The 22,134-nt window shown below is 34.9% G+C and overlaps 1 protein-coding gene across 1 annotated transcript in view; it reads right to left on the bottom strand.

Annotated features, from left to right (window-relative positions):
- Positions 1 to 22,134, bottom strand: part of PPP2R5A (protein phosphatase 2 regulatory subunit B'alpha) — a 92,908-nt gene that overhangs the window by 5,465 nt on the left and 65,309 nt on the right. The window contains exons 4-8 of the mRNA XM_081254857.1: positions 11,375 to 11,467; positions 7,813 to 7,943; positions 6,258 to 6,317; positions 5,230 to 5,338; positions 4,368 to 4,421 (exon numbers count right to left, since the gene is read on the bottom strand). Of these exons, the coding sequence (XP_081110983.1) occupies positions 4,368 to 4,421; positions 5,230 to 5,338; positions 6,258 to 6,317; positions 7,813 to 7,943; positions 11,375 to 11,467 (447 nt within the window). The remainder of the gene's footprint in view (positions 1 to 4,367; positions 4,422 to 5,229; positions 5,339 to 6,257; positions 6,318 to 7,812; positions 7,944 to 11,374; positions 11,468 to 22,134) is intronic.

The raw sequence follows: 22,134 nt of genomic DNA, 5'->3' as shown, positions 1-22,134 counted from the left end.
AATCTAGTAAGCTAGAACTAAGAATTTATCAGAAACCATCAGCAATCAACTTATATAATGGTCTCTTGGAAATTGGCAGTAAAACCATTTGGGCCTGGTGCTTTTGTGGAAATAAATCTCTGACAGCCTTTTAAGTAAATTTAGTTATTGGTCTTGTCTAGTAATGAAGAACACTCATCCAAATTAAAACTGGGGAAGAACACTGTTCTGGAGCCAATCCAGTAAGATAAGAATCTGATGAATAATGTTGAAAAGGGATATCAGAATTATACTTATTTGTCTAAGTGTATGATAATTATATACTGCTTAAATATTAAAAGATGAAAAATTACTAGAATGAGTAGGAAAATTCAATTGTGGTCAGATAAAAGATAAATATGTAAAAATCAATACCTTTTAAAACAAAGTATCAGTTACAATAATCAGAGAAAAATAATTAAAACAATAAGGTAGTAGCATGGAAACTGACAGAGAAGATATATGACACAGAGGAATACCTAGACAGACTCAAGTATATATGAGGTTTTAATATATGACAAAGGTGGCATTTCAGTTCCTGGGAAACAGCTGAATTAGTCAATTAATTGGTGGTATTTGAACTGGTGGCTCACCAGTTAGAAAAAAAATTTTCCTCAGATTTTAAGGAACTCCTTTGGTAGGCAGACTCCTGAAATGATCTCCTATGATCCTTACTTCCTGAATTCACACTCTTGTGTAGTTGAGTCCTTCCCTCAAGTGTGGATTGGCCTACTGACTTGCCTCTAACCAACAGAATGTGGCAAAAGGGACAGAATGTCACTTCCATGAGAAATTTACAAAAGATTGTGACTTCCATCTTATGAGCAGACTCTCTAGGGCCTTCTCGTCTTGCAAGCTTTGATAAAGCAAGCTGCTATGTTGGAAAGGCCCAAGTACCAAGGAATTGAGGGTGGCTGCTGGCCAACAGCATCTGAAGAACCAAATGCTAACAACAGTCACGTGAACTCAGAAGCAGATCCTTCCTCATCTGAGACTTTATATGCAACGCTATACCTGGCCAACACCTTGACTGCAGCCTTGTGAGAGACCCTGAGGCAGAGGACACAGCTAAGTCACGCCTGGATTCCTGATTCACAGAAACTATGCAATAATAAATGTTTGTTGTTTTAAGCCACGAAATTTTGTGATAATTTATTATGTAGCAATAGAAAACTAAAACAATTCCTTACCCGTGTCACACAAAAATTTCAATTTCAAATGGTGTAGTGGGTTGAATGGTGGCCCCCAAACAGATATGTTCATGTCCTAATCTCTGAAATCTATGAATGTGACTTATTTGGAAAATGGGTCTGTACAGATATAATTAAGTTAAGGATCTCAAGATGAAAGCATCCTGGGTTATCTGGGTGGGCCCTAAATCCAATGACAAGTATCCTTGTAAGAGATAACACAGAGGAGAGACCGAAGAAGAGGCAGCAATGTGATATTGGAGCGATGCAGCCACAAGCCAAGAACACCTGGAGACACCAGAAACTGGAAGAGGCAAGGAACGGAATCTCCCCTAGAGCATCTGGAGGGAGTGCAGCCCTGCCGACACCTTGATTTTGGACTTCTGGCCTTCAGAACTGTGAGAGAATAAATTTCTGTTATTTTAAGCCACCAAGGTTGTGGTAATTCGTCATGGCAGCCCTAGGAAACTATTATAGATGGAATAAAGTTTTTACACGTAAAAACTAAATCCATAAAATAACTAGAATATCATACTAGAGAGTATTTTTATAATCTCAAAGGGCAGAAGGATTTTACTTAGCATGACATCAAGGCCAGAAGCCATAATGAATAGATTCCACTACATAAAAAATTTTTAGTTCTTTAAAAAGGCAAATATTAAAAACAGTATATTCAAAGTTAAAAGGAAAACTCCAAATGGGTAAAAAAAATTTACAAAATATAATAGGCAAAGGCTTAAAAGTAGGCAAAGGACACAGAAATACAAATGACTAATAACCATATAAAAGGATGGCTGTAATAATTTTAAAAAGCCAATTAAAATATTTCATACCTATTAGACTAGCAAAAATTTAAAACAATATTCAGCACTGGCTGATAAGGGAAAATAGGCACCTTCACACACTGTACTCTTTGACCCAGCAATATGGTTTTAACTTCAGTAATTTGGTTTTATATTTTTTTGAATTTTTGAATTTTATTTTATTTTATTTTTATACAGCAGGTTCTTATTAGTTATCCATTTTATACATATTAGTGTATACATGTCAATCCCAATCTCCCAAGTCATCCCACCACCATCCCCCCCGCCACTTTCCCCCCTTAGTAATTTGGCTTTTTAAAAATTTTACATACAGTAAAATTTTTTCTTTTTTTGGTGTACAGTTCTCAGGGTTTTTTATACACACATAGATTTTTTTTTTTTTGTAACCAACATTACAGACAGGACACAGAATAATTCCAATACCCTAAAACAACCCCACACCCAGCAACATGCTTCTAACAATGAAAACTCCAATAACTCAAGTGTCCATGAATTGGGGATTGATTAAATATGTTATGATAATCCATATAATGGAATTTGATGTGACTAGTGAAAAAATGAAGCAGATTAATATGGAAAGATATCCACATTATATTGACAAGTGAAAAAACCTAGTCAGCACTGTCCCACTGTTTAACCTATACATAAATATATGTACAGAAAAAAATTTATAGAAATATATTCACCAATTTATATGGTTATCTTTAGGGGATCAGATTTTAAGGAACTTCCTCCACATTATGCTTTAACACATTACTTTCATAAATGGAAGTAACAATAAAGTCATTTCCATTTTGGAAAATAAAATAATTCAATAGAAGATCTAGGGGCATAAAGAATGTAATAAACTACCTAAAGCTCTGACTTATTTACAATTTGTAGGAAGCTTTGATATGAATTCCAGCCTCCTAGAAAATGAGTATTAGGGCTCAAACCCAAGTACTATGGCCTTAATTTTGGTGCTAGAATGGCCTATTAGTAGAAATTACAAGATCTCTGTATCTACAGATCTTTATTAATTGAAAAATATTTTCCTTTGTCAACTTGGACATTTTATCTCCTCATGCTGCTCCTATTTCTATTAACCCAACTCATCTAAGCCAAATGTCTGGCCCTCATCCCTCTCCCTAACCTTTTACTCTATAAAAAGAAATCAGCTGTCTCCCCGATCCACTCCATATTAACTTAATTATATTTATATCTGTTTATTATTCACCAAGCATGAACCATGTTATGGGTTTTCTTTGTCTCAATTCTAATGAGAGCTATCATGGATTTGCATTAAGTTTTACTTCACTTTAGAGGTTTATGTGTTTTCATGTAAATACTGGGCTTCTAATTCTCCTATTTGTCTTTAAAAACTGTTTTTAGCTGTTTCCAGAAAGAACTGCAAGCCTAAAAAGTCTAAAACTCTAAACATCAGGGAGTGGAAAAATATCTTTCATTCCTTTACACAGACAAAGCTCAAGTCAAAGGGAGAACACTAAGTACATAATTTTTTTCAAGTGCCTCTGGCCTAAGAAAACTCTAATATAAAGAAAATCATATAATTTAAATCCTTCAAACCCCTTGCTATTCTTCAAGAACTCTTAGTTTAAATATTTAGATTTAGGATACCTAGAAAACACCCTCTCAAAATACTTACTTCACCAAGGTTAAAATGTTGTTTTCTATGTTTTTATCCTTTTCTGTTTTTCCCTAAACTTATCTTTTGTTTTTCTTGAATCTTCAATTTTCATAACATTTTTATTCTCTCCTGAATCTTTGTATTATAGACAATTAGTAAGCAGCAGAATTCAAAGACTGAATTGCTATGTTGATTCATAAAGTAAACAATCTTTATTCCAAGATTATGTCTTAATCACCAAAGGCAAGGAAATGTTTTCAATCCCTATCATGTGGTTTACCGTTAATAAGAGGGGAAATCCTATTTCTAAAGAAAAAACAAAACTCAAGGGAATAGTTTTGGGACCCTTACAGTATGTTTTATGTTTTACTTTCAGAAGGTGAATGAAGATTAAAAAGACTATCACTGAAGGTACCATGTATATAAAATTTCACTGTAGTCATTTGATCCTGTCCTCATACATCTTAACTACTATATATTAATTTTAATCTACATTTAAGTTACTCAAGACATACATTATAACTCATGAGAGCTCCCCATCCCAATCTTGTTCTCTGAGTACACATTAACCTCACTTTCCTTCTTCTAAATGATTTTAGTTTAAAATATATTACTACTACTGTTTGGTAACTCTGTAAGGGAATAAAGAAAGCTAAAATAAAATGCTACAATGTAGACCAAAAACTTAAAAATAAGTAAAACACTTACAGGTTCTGTTAGTGTTGTATCTTTCTCCAGGAACTGTACAACACAGTAGGCTAGCTAAAATACAAGGGACAGTTTATAAATATCACTGAATGAAATAACATTTAGTAATGCAGCATTTTTATATTTAGCTAACAAAACTACCTCATTTTGACAAACTTTATCACAATATATAAAAATGAATATACTCATAGTTGTGCAAGTCACTTCTACTTCAAAAAAGATGTCCTTTTTTCAGTAGTAACTTCTGAATATTAAGTTAACTGAAATATTAAAGAAAATGTAGTTGGACATATCAATCTTTCGATATCAATTAGGTGGCAGACCAGTTCTTTGGGGAATTAAAAGCACTGTCTTTGTCTTACAAATCAGAAGTGTAACTATAGCACACTAAATTAATAGATACATACACAGATAAATAAATAAAGTTGACTGAAATAAGACTAGAGCTAACATTTTAGTTTTTCAGCATGTTTCTAACATATATGCTGATATGATATTATTCTTTGAGTATTAACAGAGGAAACTAAAACCATTCTCTAACTAGGTCACTGAGGCTAGATGGAACATTCTGCAGATATGTGGGATTTATCAAAGTCACACAGTGAGTTAGGTCAGGGCCTGGACCAGAAAAGAACTTGATCTTTCCTGTATCTATACTTACAGTTCATTCAGCTTATTTAAGAACACTAAATATCATAATGCTTTAAAAATTATGATACAGTAAAAATTTGCTTTGGGCAACTTACAAAAGCAAATTGCTTAAATATACTTAAAATTGCCACCTCAATATTTCTCAGTTTCTCTGCCTTTATATCAGTCTTTGAAACAACATTCATTTCACCTGAAATCTCCTGCAACTTACCTGAGCATGAAACAAAGCTAATCCTTTGGCAGTATGCATAGGAATAAGAACCTTCATTAGAAATTGTTTATGTTCTGCTTTCAGTGGCAATGCAAAGCCATTGATAATACTGGAGGGAAAAAAAAAGCAGGGGAAGGGTTACGTAGTTACTACTTTATTTCTAAAAGTTATTACATCCCCAAGTACCTAGGAACTGCTCTGCTTCAGTCCTGGTGTTGAATGACTTACTCATCTGCAAACTACGTTAGACTATCACTATGAAGTCTGCTTCTTTAAGTCATTCAGTGATCCCCAAAGAAAACGAGGACTGCCAATTTAATGTCCCAGTAAGCAACTTCATGTTTTCTATAAAGCCTATCACTTATTCATGCCTTTATTTTTCTTCTCTAAAGCACAGGAGAGTCAATATCACAATATTGTTAGAATTTTCAATATATTCTGAAGTAAATGGGTAGTTTCTCTTACTTTATTGAAAGATCTGAAATTAAGTTCTCTCCATAATCATTCTCTAAGTATTAACAGAGGAGACAAAAACCATTCTCTAAACATAAATAGAGGGTCTAAACTTCTCTCATGTTAATACTGCTATGTGGTGAATAAGGAAGGCAAAAATGTTCATATAAACTAAAATCAAAGCCTGTAGATTCTTCTAAAAAGAACAGATGTATAGGAATGATCTATCAACATCTGAACAAGAATTCCTGTAACTTCATCAAAGATTCACTATAACTTATTTCATCTCTTCCCAATCAGATCCTATAGGTTTCTGAGGCAGTCTGGCAAGATCAGGCATAAAATATGCCACAGCTTCAAAAGCACAAGTCTATTCTGAAACAGATGTCTTGCATGGCACTATTTTAATATGCTGACCCCCTAAAAAGCTATAATAAGAATTCAGTTGAGAAACTATGCCTTATACTATATATTCAAACTCTAAAATATGAAATAATTTCTCCAATCCCAGCTATTTTAATACATAAAGCATTCAAAGTTACTTAATTCTTAAAAAGAACAAAAAACTGACCTACCTTCCTAATATTTCAAGGAGTTCAGCAACACCATTGAAATGTTCTGTTTCATATATAAACCTAAATTTAAAATAAAGATAGATATAAAGAAAAATCAAACATCAGAAAATTAAACTGAGAAAAAGATGTAGGAAGGTACAAAGAAATCTAAGGGGCAAATATAAGAAATGTTCAAGCACACTTTAGGAATGAATTCTTTGTAAGCTATTTTGCCCTAATCAGTTACTTCTTAGCAATCTTATAAAAGAAGGTCTATTTCCTATTAAACCACATATACTTTTGCTAAAATTTGCTATATATTAAGATAACAATATAATTTCATCTGGAATATTTTATTTTACTTTACTTTACTATAAGGAAGATGGGTCTTCTCAAAGAAATACTTTTTAAAATAGGAAACCTCTACTCATAGGTAACTCTAAGAGAAAAGGACTCATGTAATAAAGCCACTTTTATTCAGAATTTCTCTAAGCCTAAACTACACAGGCTGACTAGCTTTCTAAGATTAGGGTCGCCTTTAAAGTAGGGAGTCATAGACTCAAATGATGACAGGATAGGCAGGGAAGATACCATAAATGATGGGCAAGGCCCCAGAGAGAACAACAGAGAGCTGGACAAAGATGTTCTCTCTAGAGGAGGCAATATTTCTCATCTCTGACTGTTACAGTGTGAAAATGCTAGCCTAATTTTGCCACATTATTAACTCAAACAAACCAAACCTGAAATTTGGGTATTAAAGCAAAATCTCCTAATCTGAACCAACTACTCAATAGATTTCATTGATAAAGTGGTCAAAAGATAAATTTAATTAGCTTTGTCAGAAAATCGAATGAAAATACTGCCAAGAGCTACTGATTTAAATGGTATTTATACAAAATTTTTTAAACAAGTGCTCAAATAGATAACCAGACAAACTCTCCTCTCAATAAATTTTAAACATCAGTAACACCGGTATTATCTACTAAAAACTGTCTTCATTACTACTATCCACTTAGATGAGAAGTTACAAGAAAAAGTTAGATGCAATCAAATGATATCCACAAAACAGGCTAAAAATGACTCAAATACTATCAGTTAAGTTTCTAAGTTTCAGACTTTAAAAATTAACCTAAAGGGGCTTCCCTGGTGGTGCAGTGGTTAAGAATCCGCCTGCCAGTGCAGGGGACACAGGTTCGAGCCCTGGCCCGGGAAGATCCCACATGCCACGGAGCAACTAAGCCTGGGTGCCACAACTACTGAGCCTGTGCTCTAGTGCCTGTGAGCCACAGCTACTGAGCCCGCGCACCACAACTACTGAAGCCCCGCACCTAGAGCCCATGCTCCACAACCAGGAGAGCTGCCGCAATGAGAAGCCCATGCACCGCAACGAAAGAGTAGGCCCCGCTCGCCACAACTAGAGAAAGCCTGCATGCAGCAACGAAGACCCAATGCAGCCAAAAAATAAATAAATAAAATAAATAAATTTATTTAAAAAAATTAACCTAAAAGAACTGGAATAAAAAGAAAATATGGAAGGGAATAAAAAGTGCTGTATATGAATACACAACCAATTTACCTGAGGAAAATGTTGTTAATTTGTTTTCTGATGAATGCTCTTAATCCAAGAAATTTCCCATAAATTCGATGCAGAACGGTCTTCAGGAAGTCACGTTCTCTGGGATCTTCACTATCAAAAAGCTCCAGGAGCTTTAAAAAAAATCTGAGAAATTACTTTTTAAAAATAATCGAGCTAAAACTTCACTCTATTCTAATTTTGATTTTAAGATAATCCACAAAAGCTTTAAAAGTTTTAAAAAGATTCTGCCTCATCAGATTGACTTTATTCTTGCTAAATAATGAAACTAAAGAAAAGCTTATGGAGTATTTTTTTAATTTCATTTTGAAAAATGACACACAATAAATAATATAAACACTTCAAGAAGTGGAATATTGTTTTTTGGCCTTGCCACTCATTTTAAAATGCTGACCTACTCCTGACTACTAAACATGGCTCATAATTTTAAAGTGTTGAAATGTGAGAGATTTTTTAATGTTTTTTTATAGTATGTCAAAACTACATACAGAATCTTAAGCTTGTAGACCGCAACTTGTCAAATAAATGAAGTTTAAAAAATACACATGCACAAATGCGTATTTCTAGTTTACTAGGAAAATTTATACAAACTAAGGCTTCTTTTTTTGTGATCTTACACTAAAAACATTCAAGTCACCATGCCAACAGCTCAAAAATTAATATTTAGTTAATAGGTAAAATATTGGTAGATATATGCTAACAGAGAGAAAATCATTCATGAAATAACACTGAAATAAAAGATGAGACTACAGATTTTTATTTAAAGTCAGCTTAGCAAATGGCTGAAAAATTTTAAACCAGTTCAAATTGGCCAAATCAGCATTCTCCTACACCTCTACACAACTCTTCAGCAGAGGCAGGACAAAGAGATCTTTGAAAAATTTAAAGTCAAAAGCTCAAATTTCCATTTTAAAATGGTAAAGAAACTGAAATTCTTCAAAAAAAAGTATTACTGTATTTTAAATGAAACACTGGATTTTCTTAGGAAAAAATATACAATAACCTCTCTTTATAGAATACAATTACCTATGAAGTTGTCAAGGAATTTTATGTTCTGTACTTTGGGATTGATAATTACAGTCATGATGGCATGCTCTGAAGCTTAAGTTCTTTTTCCATTCTGTCTTGAATTATATGTAATTGTTTACATGTGTATCTCTTCTACAAGAGTGGGTATTCTTTGAGAGTAGTGATGACTTTAGTCACATTTATATAACCCTAAAGTGTCTGGCTTATAGTTTGCATTTGTTGTTTGCTAGATTATTAAGTACTGCATGCGGCTCCAGCAAAAAATATCCACAGAGTATGAGAATTTATGTTAATATACCTAATTAAGTCACTTTAAATTATTCTAATTAAAATAGCTAAACTATTCACTTAAGACACTCAAATCCAAGCTCTGATGTTGGGTTTACTTGGAAGATATGCTTTGAAATTAATAAAAGGAACCCTTAATTGTTAAGGTCGCTATGTCTAATTCAAGAACAAACATTATGTAATACAAGTTGATCCTCAGGGTCAACGTAAAATAGTAGAGAACAGTTGATAGCTAAGTGTCAAATCTATTTAAATAAGTTATTTTGAAATATTACAATCTAAATAAAACAATCTATTTTATATAATCAAATTTACAATCTATTTATATATAATCAAATATAACCAAATCCTGATTGTGCCATTTTCTAGCTCTGTGAATTTGGATATAGTCTAGCTCTTTATATAAAAGCATGTAAGGACAGTGCCTGGCACATAAAAAGCACTCAATAATTCTTAGCTTCCTCCTTCTGAAATCCTATGATTTGAACATAACCTGGAACTACACACTTGTTTTCTTCTCTTGAAATAATAAACGTCCAAATTTATACTTTACATCTTTCTCCTGTACTTCTAAGTCTTAAACTTACCACGTAATCAAATAATTTCAAAATACAAAAGCTGAGAGTTCTCATAGTAATATTTATTGAATGAAGCAACACACTAAGAATACCTCAGAGCAGTGATCTGTGAAATCACAGTGATGTAAACTGCTAGAAACAAATTATTGGGCCTTGGCTTCTCAGATAATTCAGGCACTTAGAGTAGAACGTAGAAAATGGGTCCTACCCTACCAGTTTTCTTCTTGTTCCCCCTCAAATCCACTGAATAATATAGCAGCCAAAACACCTCAAGCTCCAGAGTGAGGAAGCCCTAAGGCAATTGTTCCACTCAACCTGCTATTATCTTAAATACAATTTAACGTGGCATTACTAAAGTGCCTTTAATACACTGTATTCCTTCTGTAGCACACAAGAGCTACAGAAGGAAATAAATATGCATTCAATTGCAATGACCAAAATAACACAGCTCCATTTAATCTGACTGCTTTTAACTTGTTATTGAAATGAAATTAACATTTTACTGTTAACACACACCTAATATTTCTTCATAGTTTACGAAGAACTACTTGAATGGCTGAAGGACATATTCTTGACAATGTTCTTCACTTATCAATACTTCACAGCTACTAGTCAAAATACTTTATATGGTAGTTACAGGAAATGACCAAAAATGAACTCCAAATATGTGGAACTCATGCTTGTATAATCTTTATCCTAGGGGACACACAATGGTGGGAAGAGGGTAGCAAACGTCCTTGTAATGATCTTTAATCCTGGCCTCAGCACTTCATTACAACCCTTCCACCCATCTCCTACCTTTCTTTAAAATGCTAATTAGTTTAGAAGAGGAGAATTCCTAATGAGACCCAACTTACAGATAAGTATTTCAAAAGAGAAAATGTACCCAGAGAGGTTTGGTCTACTTCACAATTTTGTCTAGGGCCAGCAAAGACCACATAGTTAAAAAGAGACCTTTAAATTGTTGAAAAGATTTTGAAAATAAAAATAAACACATTCTGAGAAACTAATTTTGAGTATTTAGGATCCCCAAAAACCAACTCATAATCAACTTATAAAAAGAAAGAAGGTATCACATATGTTTAACTCTATCTCCTTTTCTTCTTAAAGATCACATTTTATCTGTGGTTTAGGAACTGGGTGACTAGAATGCCTAAGATGGGAAGGGGGAAAAAAAAAGGAAAGGTAAGTGACACTTGATGATAAGAAAGGAGCATAAAGCCCAAACTTCTAACAATAATTCCATTTCTATTTTTTCCACCCTCTGTCATTTCAAAGTCATAGTGCTTAGAACCATATGTCAAGTTCAAGCTCAAAGACTTAAAGATTTTAAAAAAGGTTTCCTCCCTAGTTATACCAAATTTTCTAAGTTAGATATTCCAGAAAGGCTTGCTTTTCTGGTCTTTATAAAACAACTATGAGGATTTAGGATTGGATAGGATAATTTGATTGACTTCACTAGAAGGCCACCCTTGATTAAAAAATACTCTTGTATTCTCAAAGCTACTTACTTTTATTCTCATTGCCTGGCAAGAATATTAAGTGCTGTTAAACAGAAATCCTTAAAGTTTTGAAAGACTATTTTAATCACAAGTTAATAAATCATTGCTAAGATGAATATAAAAATTTAAGACATCAGAATTCCTTACCTGTTGTACAAATTTCTGATCAATGTATCGCTTTGCAATGCTAGGCTGGAAATCAGGGCTCTCCAAAAACCTTAAGAAGAATTCATACACCAACTACAAGACAAAGTGAAATAAAAGCTAAGATGATGCCTATAAAATTTTACCTTAAGTCATTACTTCATACCAAAAACATACCTCCCTTACCAACTTAGTAAGGATATTTCAGATCTCATTAAAAAATGTCATGAGTTGGTAACAGTTTTGAAAAAACTAAATATATATGCACAGTTTGGTCTCCTAAGCTAGTAGATTTTGGGATTTATTTATTGTGTTGCATCATTCATTGAAAATATTAACTTACAGGAGCCAGATGCCTATAAAATATTTAATTTAGAAGACTATTTTGCGCTCCATACTCACCGGGAACCCTTCTCCAGGGGACCACTAACCTACCTCAGCTTAATCTCCAGAGCTCCTTTAATGCAGGATCAGAAACCTCCAGGTAAGAGTAAACTGAATTATACGGGGCAGTGTATCAATATCAATTTAAAAAAAGAGAAAAACTTCAAGTCTTTCTATAAAACTACAGTGGGAAAAAATTAAATCAAAACCAGGATATCTTATCCACACTTGGGAAGTAATGAACCAAATCATGTAAGTACAGGGCTCAGCAAGAAATGTCTGTGCACCACAGTGAATAAACTAGAAGTCCTAACAAGCCTTCTACTAAAAAGTGCCAAACATCTTAAAAATACAGTATTCCCTGCTTAACCATGGGAGCTAAGTTCCAAGACCCCCCACTGGATGACTGAACCCTCAAATGGCACCAAACCCTATTTTCTGTTCATATCTTCTAACCACAAATTTAATGACTTTTCCATCTTAACTAAGCACTGTGGCCATAACTTTGGCAGTCTGAGGTGTGACAGCAAAACTAGCACGATTTTTTTTCCTTCCTCAGAATTTCATAGATCTTAGCAACCTCAGCATATGCTTTTTTTCTTTCCTTATTAAGTTGAGAACTTCCACCTTTTGCTTAAAGGAAGCACTTTACAGCTTCTCTTTGGCATGTCTAAACTGCCAGCATCACTATTCTTGCACTTTGGGGCTGTTACTCAGTAAAACATAAGGGTTACTTGAACGCAAGAACTGCAATACCGTAACAGTCGATTTGATAACAGAGGTAGCTCCTAAGTGACTAATGGGCTGGATATGCTGGACAAAGATATGATTCACATCTTGATGGGAGATTTCAACATGCTACTCAGAATGGCGCACAATTTAAAGCTTATGAATTGTCTATTTCTGTAATTTTCCACTTAATATTTTTGAACTGCGTTTGATCCCAGGTAACAAACTGCAGAAAGCAAAACCGTGGATAAAGGGGGACTATTGTAATAGCAAAATATTCACTTGCTACCACAAATCAGAATTAAAAGTAATGTTTAGTTCAACTTACCTACATCACACCTACATCTACCTTTCAAGGAGAAAGGCAAAAACACTGAAGTTTTTTTCTATGGTAACCTAATAGCTATAAAAGGCAGGAGTCTAGCCCAAAATGTGCCTTAATTTACTAGCTATTAAACAACATATCAAGCTGGCACCCTAAAAACAAAAAAGGAGGATTAGATCCCAAAGTAAAAATAGTCATTCAATAAACATTTAGGTAGCCAGTTAGGCCACAATATAGACAGGAGGTGGGGAAAATTGCTACACTAAATTTACAGACCTCACAACATACAAAAAGCATTACCAGATCTGAGCTCCATCATTCACCACAGAATAGCAAATTTTTACTGCAGTGAGTTCAATAATATGCTAAGGCTAACAACAGTTTTGAGATCTGAGTAAATATTGTTTGGTTTGATTCATCTTTGCCCAACTATGCAAAAAGAGTGATGCTTATCTGGTCTAATTATTATCTAACTTAATATTTAATGTTAAGTATGAATTAAGATTATAATGAGGGCTTCCCTGGTGGCACAGTGGTTAAGAATCCGCCTGCCAATACAGGGGACACGGGTTCGAGCCCTAGTCCAGGAAGGTCCCACATGCCACGGAGCAACTAAGCCCGTGTGCCAAAACTACCGAGTCTCTCTCTGCTTTAGAGCCTGCGAGCCACAACTACTGAGCTGGAGCACCACAAATACTGAAGCCCATGTACCTAGAGCCCATGCTCCGCAGCAAGAAGAGCCACCACAATGAGAAATGTGCACACTGCAATGAAGAGTAGTCCCTGCTCACTGCAACAAGAGAAAGCCCAAGCGCAGCAACGAAGACCCAACACAGCCAAAAATAAATGGACAAAATAAATAAAATTTTTTAAAATTTACCATTCTACCCACCACTAGTACCTCCCATCAGGGGACTTGCACAAGCCTCTTAGATAGCCTCCTCCACCAGAGGGAAGAGAGCAGAAGCAAGAAGAACTACAATCCTGCAGTCTGTGGAACAAAAACCACGTTCACAGAAAGATAGGCAGGATGAAAAGGCAGAGGGCTATGTACCAGATGAAGGAACAAAATAAAACCCCAGAAAAACAACTAAATGAAGTGGAGATAGGCAACCTTCCAGAAAAAGAATTCAGAATAATGATAGTGAAGATGATCCAGGACCTCGGAAAAAGAATGGCGGCAAAGATTGAGAAGATGCAAGAAATGTTTAAAAAAGACCTAGAAGCGGGCTTCCCTGGTGGCGCAGTGGTTGAGAGTCCGCCTGCCAATGCAGGGGACAGGGGTTCGCGCCCCAATCCTGGAAGATCCCACATGCCGCGGAGTGGGTAGGCCCGTGAGCCATGTCCGCTGAGCCTGCGCGTCCAGAGCCTGTGCTCCACAACGGGAGAGGCCACAACAGTGAGAGGCCCGCGTACCGCAAAAAAAAAATAAAAAAAAATAAAAAAATTAAAAAGACCTAGAAGAATTAAAGAACAAACAAACAGAGATGAACAATACAATAACTGAAATGAAAACTACACTAGAAGGAATCAATAGCAGAATAACTGAGGCAGAAGAACGGATAAGTGACCTGGAAGACAGAATGGTGGAATTCACTGCTGCAGAACAGAATAAAGAAAAAAGAATAAAAAGAAATGCAGGCAGCCTAACAGACCTCTGGGACAACATTAAATGCAACAACATTTGCATTATAGGGGTCCCAGAAGGAGAAGAGAGAGAGAAAGGACCCGAGAAAATATTTGAAGAGATTATAGTTGAAAACTTCCCTAACATGGGAAAGGAAATAGCCACCCAAGTCCAGGAAGGGCAGAGAGTCCCATACAGGATAATCCCAAGGAGAAACATGCTGAGACACATAGTAATCAAACTGGCAAAAATTAAAGACAAAGAAAAATTACTGAAAGCAGCAAGGGAAAAATGACAACATACAATGGAACTCCCATAAGGTTAACAGTTGATTTCTCAGCAGAACCTCTACAAGCCAGAAGGGAGTGGCATGATATATTTAAAGTGATGAAAGGGAAGACCTACAACCAAGATTACTCTACCCGGCAAGGATCTCATTCAGATTCTATGGAGAAATCAAAAGCTTCACAGACAAGCAAAAGCTAAGAGAATTCAGCACCACCAAACCAGCTCTACAACAAATACTAAAGGAACTTCTGTAAGTGAGAAACACAAGAGAAGAAAAGGACCTACAAAAACAGACGCAAAACAATTAAGAAAATGGTCATAGGAACATACATATCGATAATTACCTTAAACGCGAATGGATTAAATGCTCCAACCAAAAGACACAGGCTTGCTGAATGCATACAAAAACAAGACCCATATATATGGTGTCTACAAGAGACCCACTTCAGACCTAGGGACACATGCAGACTGAAAGTGAGGGGATGGAAAAAGATATTCCTTGCAAATGGAAATCAAAAGAAAGCTGGAGTAGCAATACTCATATCAGATAAAATAGACTTTAAAATAAAGAAGAGATAGGAAGGACACTACATAATGATCAAGGGATCAATCCAAGAAGAAGATATAACAATTATAAATATATATGCACCCAACATAGGAGCACCTCAATACATAAGGCAAATGCTAACAGCTCTAAAAGAGAAAATCGACAGTAACACAAAAATAGTGGGGGACTTTAACACCTCACTTACACCAATGGACAGGTCATCCAAAATGAAAATTAACAAGGAAACACAAGCTTTAAATGACACAATAGACCAGATAGATTTAATTCATATTTATAGGACATTCCATTCACAAGCAGCAGATTACATTTTCTTCTCAAATGCTCACGGAACATTCTCCAGGAGAGATCACATCTTGGGTCACAAAACAAGCCTCAGTAAATTTAAGAAAACTGAAATCATAACAAGCATCTTTTCTGACTACAACACTATGAGATTAGAAATCAATTACAGAGAAAAAAACACAAACACATGGAAACTAAACAATACGTTACTAAATAACCAAGAGATCACTGAAGAAATCCAAGAGGAAATCAAAAAATACCTAGAGACAAATGACAATGAAAACACGACGATCCAAAACCTATGGGATGCAACAAAAGCAGTTCTAAGAGGGAAGTTTATAGCTATACAAGCATACCTCAAGAAATAAGAAAAATCTCAAATAAACAATCTAACCTTACACCTAAAGGAACTAGAGAAAGAAGAACAAACAAAACCCAAAGTTAGTAGAAGGAAAGAAATCATAAAGATCAGAGCAGAAATAAATGAAACAGAAACAAAGAAAAAAATAGCAAGGATCAATAAAACTAAAAGCTGGTTCTTTGAGAAGATAAACAAAGTTGACAAACCATTAGCCAGACTCATCAAGAAAAAGAGGGAGAGGACTCAAATCAATAAAATTAGAAATGAAAAAGGAGAAGTTACAACAGACACTGCAGAAATACAAAGCATCCTGAGACTACTACAAGCAACTCTATGCCAATAAAATGGACAACCTGGAAGAAATGGACATATTCTTAGAAAGGTATAACCTTCTAAGACTGAACCAGGAAGAAACAGAAAATATGAACAGACCAGTCACAAGTAATGAAATTGAAACTGTGATTAGAAATCTTCCAACAAACAAAAGTCCAGGACCAGATGGCTTCACAGGTGAATACTATCAAACATTTAAAGAAGAGATAACACCCATCATTCTCAACCTCTTCCAAAAAATTGCAGAGGAAGGAACACTCCCAAACTCATTCTATGAGGCCACCATCACCCTGATACCAAAACCAGACAAAGATACTACAAAAAAAGAAAATTACAGACCAATATTACTGATGAATATAGATGAAAAAATCCTCAACAAAATACTAGCAAACAGAATCCAACAACACGTTAAAAGGATCATACACCATGATCAAGTGGGATTTATCCCAGGGATGCAAGGATTCTTAAATATACATAAATCAATCAATGTGATACACCACATTAACAAATTGAAGAATAAAAGCCATACGATCATCTCAATAGATGCAGAAAAAGCTTTTGACAAAATTCAACACCCATTTATGATAAAAACTCTCCAGAAAGTGGGCATAGAGGGAACCTACCTCAACATAATACAGACCATATACGACAAACCCACAGCAAACATCATTCTTAATGGTGAAAAACGGAAAGCATTTCCTCTAAGATCAGGAACAAGACAAGGATGTCCACCCTCACCACTATTATTCAACAGAGTTTTGGAAGTCCTAGACATGGCAATCAGAGAAGATAAAGAAATAAAGGGAATACAAATTGGAAAAGAAGAAGTAAAACTGTCACTGTTTGCAGATGACATGATAATATACATAGAGAATCCTAAAGATGCCACCAGAAAACTACTAGAGCTAATCAATGAATTTGGTAAAGTTGCAGGATACAAAATTAATGCACAGAAATCTCTTGCAGTCCTATACACTAATGAGGGAAAATCTGAAAGAGAAATTAAGGAAACACTCCCATTTACCACTGCAACAAAAAGAATAAAATACCTAGGGAGACAAAAGACCTGTATGCAGAAAACTATAAGACACTGATGAAAGAAATTAAAGATGATACAAACAGATGGAGAGATATACCATGTTCTTGGATTGGAAGAATCAATGTTGTGAAAATGATTATACTACCCAAAGCAATCTACCGATTCTATGCAATCCCTATCAAATTACCAATGGCATTTTTTACAGAACTAGAACAAATCATCTTAAAATTTGTATGGAGACACAAAAGACCCTGAATAGCCAAAGCAGTCTTGAGGGAACAAAACAGAGCTGGAGGAATCAGACTCCCTGACTTCAGACTATACTACAAAGCTACAGTAATCAAGACAATATGGTACTGGTACAAAAACAGAAACATAGATCAATGGAACAAGATAGAAAGCCCAGCGAGAAACCCACGCACTATGGTCAACTAATATATGACAAAGGAGGCAAGGATATACAGGGGAGAAAAGACAGTCTCTTCATTAAGTGGTGCTGGGAAAACTGGACAGCTACATGTAAAAGAATGAAATTAGAACACTCCCTAACACCATACACAAAAATAAACTCAAAATGGATTAGAGACCTAAATGTAAGACCGCACACTATAAAACTCTTAGAGGAAAACATAGGAAGAACACTCTCTGACATAAATCACAGCAAGATCTTTTTTGATCCACCTCTTAGAGTAATGGAAATAAAAACCAAAATAAACAAATGGGACCTAATGAAACTTCAAAGCTTTTGCACAGCAAAGGAAACCATAAACAAGACCAAAAGACAACCCTCAGAATGGGAGAAAATATTTGCAAACGAATCAACAGACAAAGGATTAATCTCCAACATATATAAACAGCTCATGCAGCTCAATATTTAAAAAACTAACAACCCAATCCAAAAATGGGCAGAAGACCTAAATAGACATTTCTCCAAAGAAGACATACAGATGGGCAAGAAGCACATGAAAACCTGCTCAACATCACTAATTATTAGAGAAATGCAAATCAAAACTACAATGAGGTGTCACCTCACACCAATTACAATGGGTGTCATCAGAAAATCTACAAACAACAAATGCTGGAGAGGGTGTGGTGAAAAGGGAACCCTCTTGCACTGTTGGTGGGAATGTAAATTGATACAGCCACTATGGAGAACAGTATGGAGGTTCCTTAAAAAACTAAAAAATAGAATTACCATATGATCCAGCAATCCCACTACTGGGCATATACCCAGAGGAAACCATAATTCAAAGAGACACATGCACCCCAATGTTCATTGCAGCACGATTTACAATAACCAGGTCACGGAAGCAACCTAAATGCCCATCGACAGACGAATGGATAAAGAAGATGTGGTACACATATACAATGGAATATTACTCAGCCATAAAAAGGAACGAAACTGGGTCATTTGTAAAGACATGGATGGATCTAGAGACAGTCACACAGAGTGAAGTAAGTGAAAAAGAGAAAAACAAATATCATATATTAACGCATATATGTGGAACCTAGAAAAATGGTACAGATGAACTGGTTTGCAGGGCAGAAATTGAGACACAGATGTAGAGAACAAATGTATGGACACCAAGGGGGGAAAGTGGTGGTAACAGTAAGTAAAGTGTTTCCCTGAGTTCTGTGAGCTGTTATAACAAATTATTGAACCAGAAGAGTGGGTCATGGTAACCCCAGATTTATAGCCAGTTAGTCAGAAGTATGGGAGGCCCAGACTCTCGAATGCCAACTGCAGTGATGGCAAGACCCCAGTCTTGATGGACTGAGCCCTTAACCCCTGGGGTCCTTGCTAACTCTGGGTAGTTAGTGTCAGAATGAATAAATTGTAGGACACCCTGTTGATGTTCACAGAGAACTGAAGAATTTCTTGGTGCAGAAAATCTATATATTTGGTGTCAGAAATGTTGAGGGTAGAAGAAACAAGTTTTCCTTTAACTGTGTTTAGTGTGAATAGATAGCAGGTAAGCTCCAAAAAGCTCATTCACGTACTGGGGAAGTAACAAAAATAAAAACATATAAAATGGTATATACACAAAAACTATATGGCACAAACTATGAGTTCAGGAGACATTTAGAAAAGGGCTATATCACTGTGGAATAAGGTCAACAGTAAAGTTTTAAGGAGGACATAAAACTTGAGCCCTGCATTAGGTGTGATTTTGGACAAATCGAGAAGAAAGAGGAGGGCTTTTATAAGAAAGGTAGATGTCTCAAGAAGAAGATGGTGTAGCGTAGGGGCTGGTGGGTATGAAATCAGAAGACTCTTTATGCAGATTCCAAGTTAAAAGCTGTGGTAAGGAGGGGCCAAGTTAGCCCTGAGTCAAGCATGGCATGCATTCGCCTGTATATTCTACCTCTTAAGATGTACACCAGAAATTCAGGGCTTAAGGCTTATTAGTTTTAACAGTAACAGCATGTCTTTTGGGAGACTTACATGACATCAAGCTCCAGATCAAAATGAATCCTCTAAATCACATATACAGTTGAAACCTGCGCCTATCACAGATATGACACATCATTTCCTACACAGGTTTCATCTGCATCACTTACCTGACACAGTGAACATTAATTAAGTGACCAGTCAAGATGAGTAGCAAAAAGCTTTTATGCAATCAACTTAGCACCACTGAAGAGATGATGACAAAAGGTTAAATACATGTTGAGTAATCCCAAACAGAGGTCGAAAAACACGAGTGACCTACAGAGCTAAAATTCTTCAATATGGCACAACTAAGACCATGCTTCTATAAAACTGTACCCTGCCCCCACTGTCACTCTCTCTATACCCTTTATCCTGCATTACTTTTTTTCTTGTATTTATCACACCCTGACATAGTATTATTTATTCTTTTCCCCTAGAGTGTAAGACAGTTTGCTTATTACTTCAATGCTTTACCCCCAATATTTAGAATAATGCCTGAAACGCAACAGATGCCCAATAAATATTTGCCGAATGAATGAAAATCATAGTTGAGAAACTGTATTTGTATTTCTGTATTAAAGTTTCTCTGTGTTCTTCCACATGAAAAAATAATTTGCTCCAAGAACCTAACAAACAGTGCTGCAAAGGGACAATAGATACTTTCAGCAATGGGCTTATTTCTCTAATAAAATGGCAGTCTTTACATATGTTCAAGGTCCTCCTATTCCTTTAATCCAAAAAATACCCTAAAAGATGAAAGATAACTAAAAAGTGTAAGGAAAGAAGGATAATCTTAGCATTCTATTCAGTACTGTGTCCTTTCTAAGGCAGTTAAAATAAAATACATAAAATTCTGGTCTTTACCAATAAAAGATTTTAGAAGGTACACCACAAAACAGCATAGATCATTAATGTATTTGAAAATAAGACCTGTAGAAAAAGCTAAAGGACCTAGAAATGTTTGGCTTAGAAAGGCAGACTTAAAAGCAACTTTAATGATTTACAAATACACAAAGGCCCCTTTTTAAGGAGTATGCTGACTGAATGTTTTCCCACCTCCATTGAGAGGAAGATAATTTAAACGGGGCTTTAAAAACTGATTTAATATTTGAAAGAATTTATATAAGAATTAACGTATACTAAATTCAATGACGGATATTAAGTGCCTAGAACACTGCCTGGGACATAGCAAACACTAACAAAATCTTAGTTCTATAAGAATCTGGGTTGGTTTTTTTTTCTCCTTTTAAAAATAGGACATATTCTGCACAAACCTTGAATAGCTTAAATATGATCAGCCTATTTTTCCGCTGCTCTTTTAACCATAATAATTAAAAATATAATTAATAACAAATCACTATTTACAATTAAAAAGGTCAAAGTAATGAAAATGTTTCTCAACCTTAAAATAAGGATAAAAGATGTTCCTTTTCTATTTCTGTGTATAAGCGTTGGTGCATTAAGTCATAATCCTTATAATTTTTGATTCTTAGAACATGCAAATATTTAAAATATAGCATCTGGTCAAGAGCTATTTGGATGTGAAGGTGTACATTATAAAATATATATGTCCCCACTTTAAATTTCTACTTATACAGATCATAAAGAAGAGCCTCTAGTTCCTCAAATCAAGTTATCCTAAAAAGGTCTGTGTTCTATTCAGTATCCTACATAATTACATCTTAATTATCTGTGCCAAAAAAAGAAGATAGTTGATAAAAGAAAATAAAAATACTACATAACCTGTCTGTATTCCAGGTTAGTATAGCAGTCATGCCTCTCTAATTATCTAGAAGTAGGTATATAGAAAATTACTATCTTGTTGGTCTTCAATAAATACAAAGCAATAATACTTAGGAAAGAAAATTTAAAAATAACTTATAGCTGTTTTACATCAATAATTATCATATAATACTCAGTAAATTAAAAGATATGGCCAATTCACTATCCCCAGTGCTAAAATGGCCTTTCTTTTGTTCTTTCTTCCATTTATTCCATTGTTCATTAGTATTTCCATTACAGTATGGAAAAAAAAGTAAAAAGAAATTGTAAATTAGCACATTTTTAGAAAATTCACAAAAAGTTTGAAGAAACAAAAATGTGAAAGGTCTGAAATTACTTGAGATTATTCCCCTCATTAACTAAATTTAATGTTTATTTTTCATCCTGGCAAATTAATTTCTAGCATCAAAGACCTGATAAGCTATATGTAAAATGTAAACTTTTAGTACAAAAAAAAAATTCCAGGTGACATGATTCAAGGTATATTAACAACAAGGAAAGAAATTTTCATTGAGCAAACTTCCTCAGTGCTACACTCTCTAAAATTTCATTCATCAGAACAGCTTTAACATTCCACTCTAAAAAAAGTATGACTAAATAATGATGTAGCT

Source organism: Mesoplodon bidens (genome assembly GCF_964165515.1).
Source record: "Mesoplodon bidens genome assembly, chromosome: 2".
Classification (NCBI taxonomy): Eukaryota; Metazoa; Chordata; class Mammalia; order Artiodactyla; family Ziphiidae; genus Mesoplodon; species Mesoplodon bidens.
The sequence above is the reverse complement of the archived record's forward strand: the minus strand, read 5'-3'. Positions and strand labels throughout refer to the sequence as shown.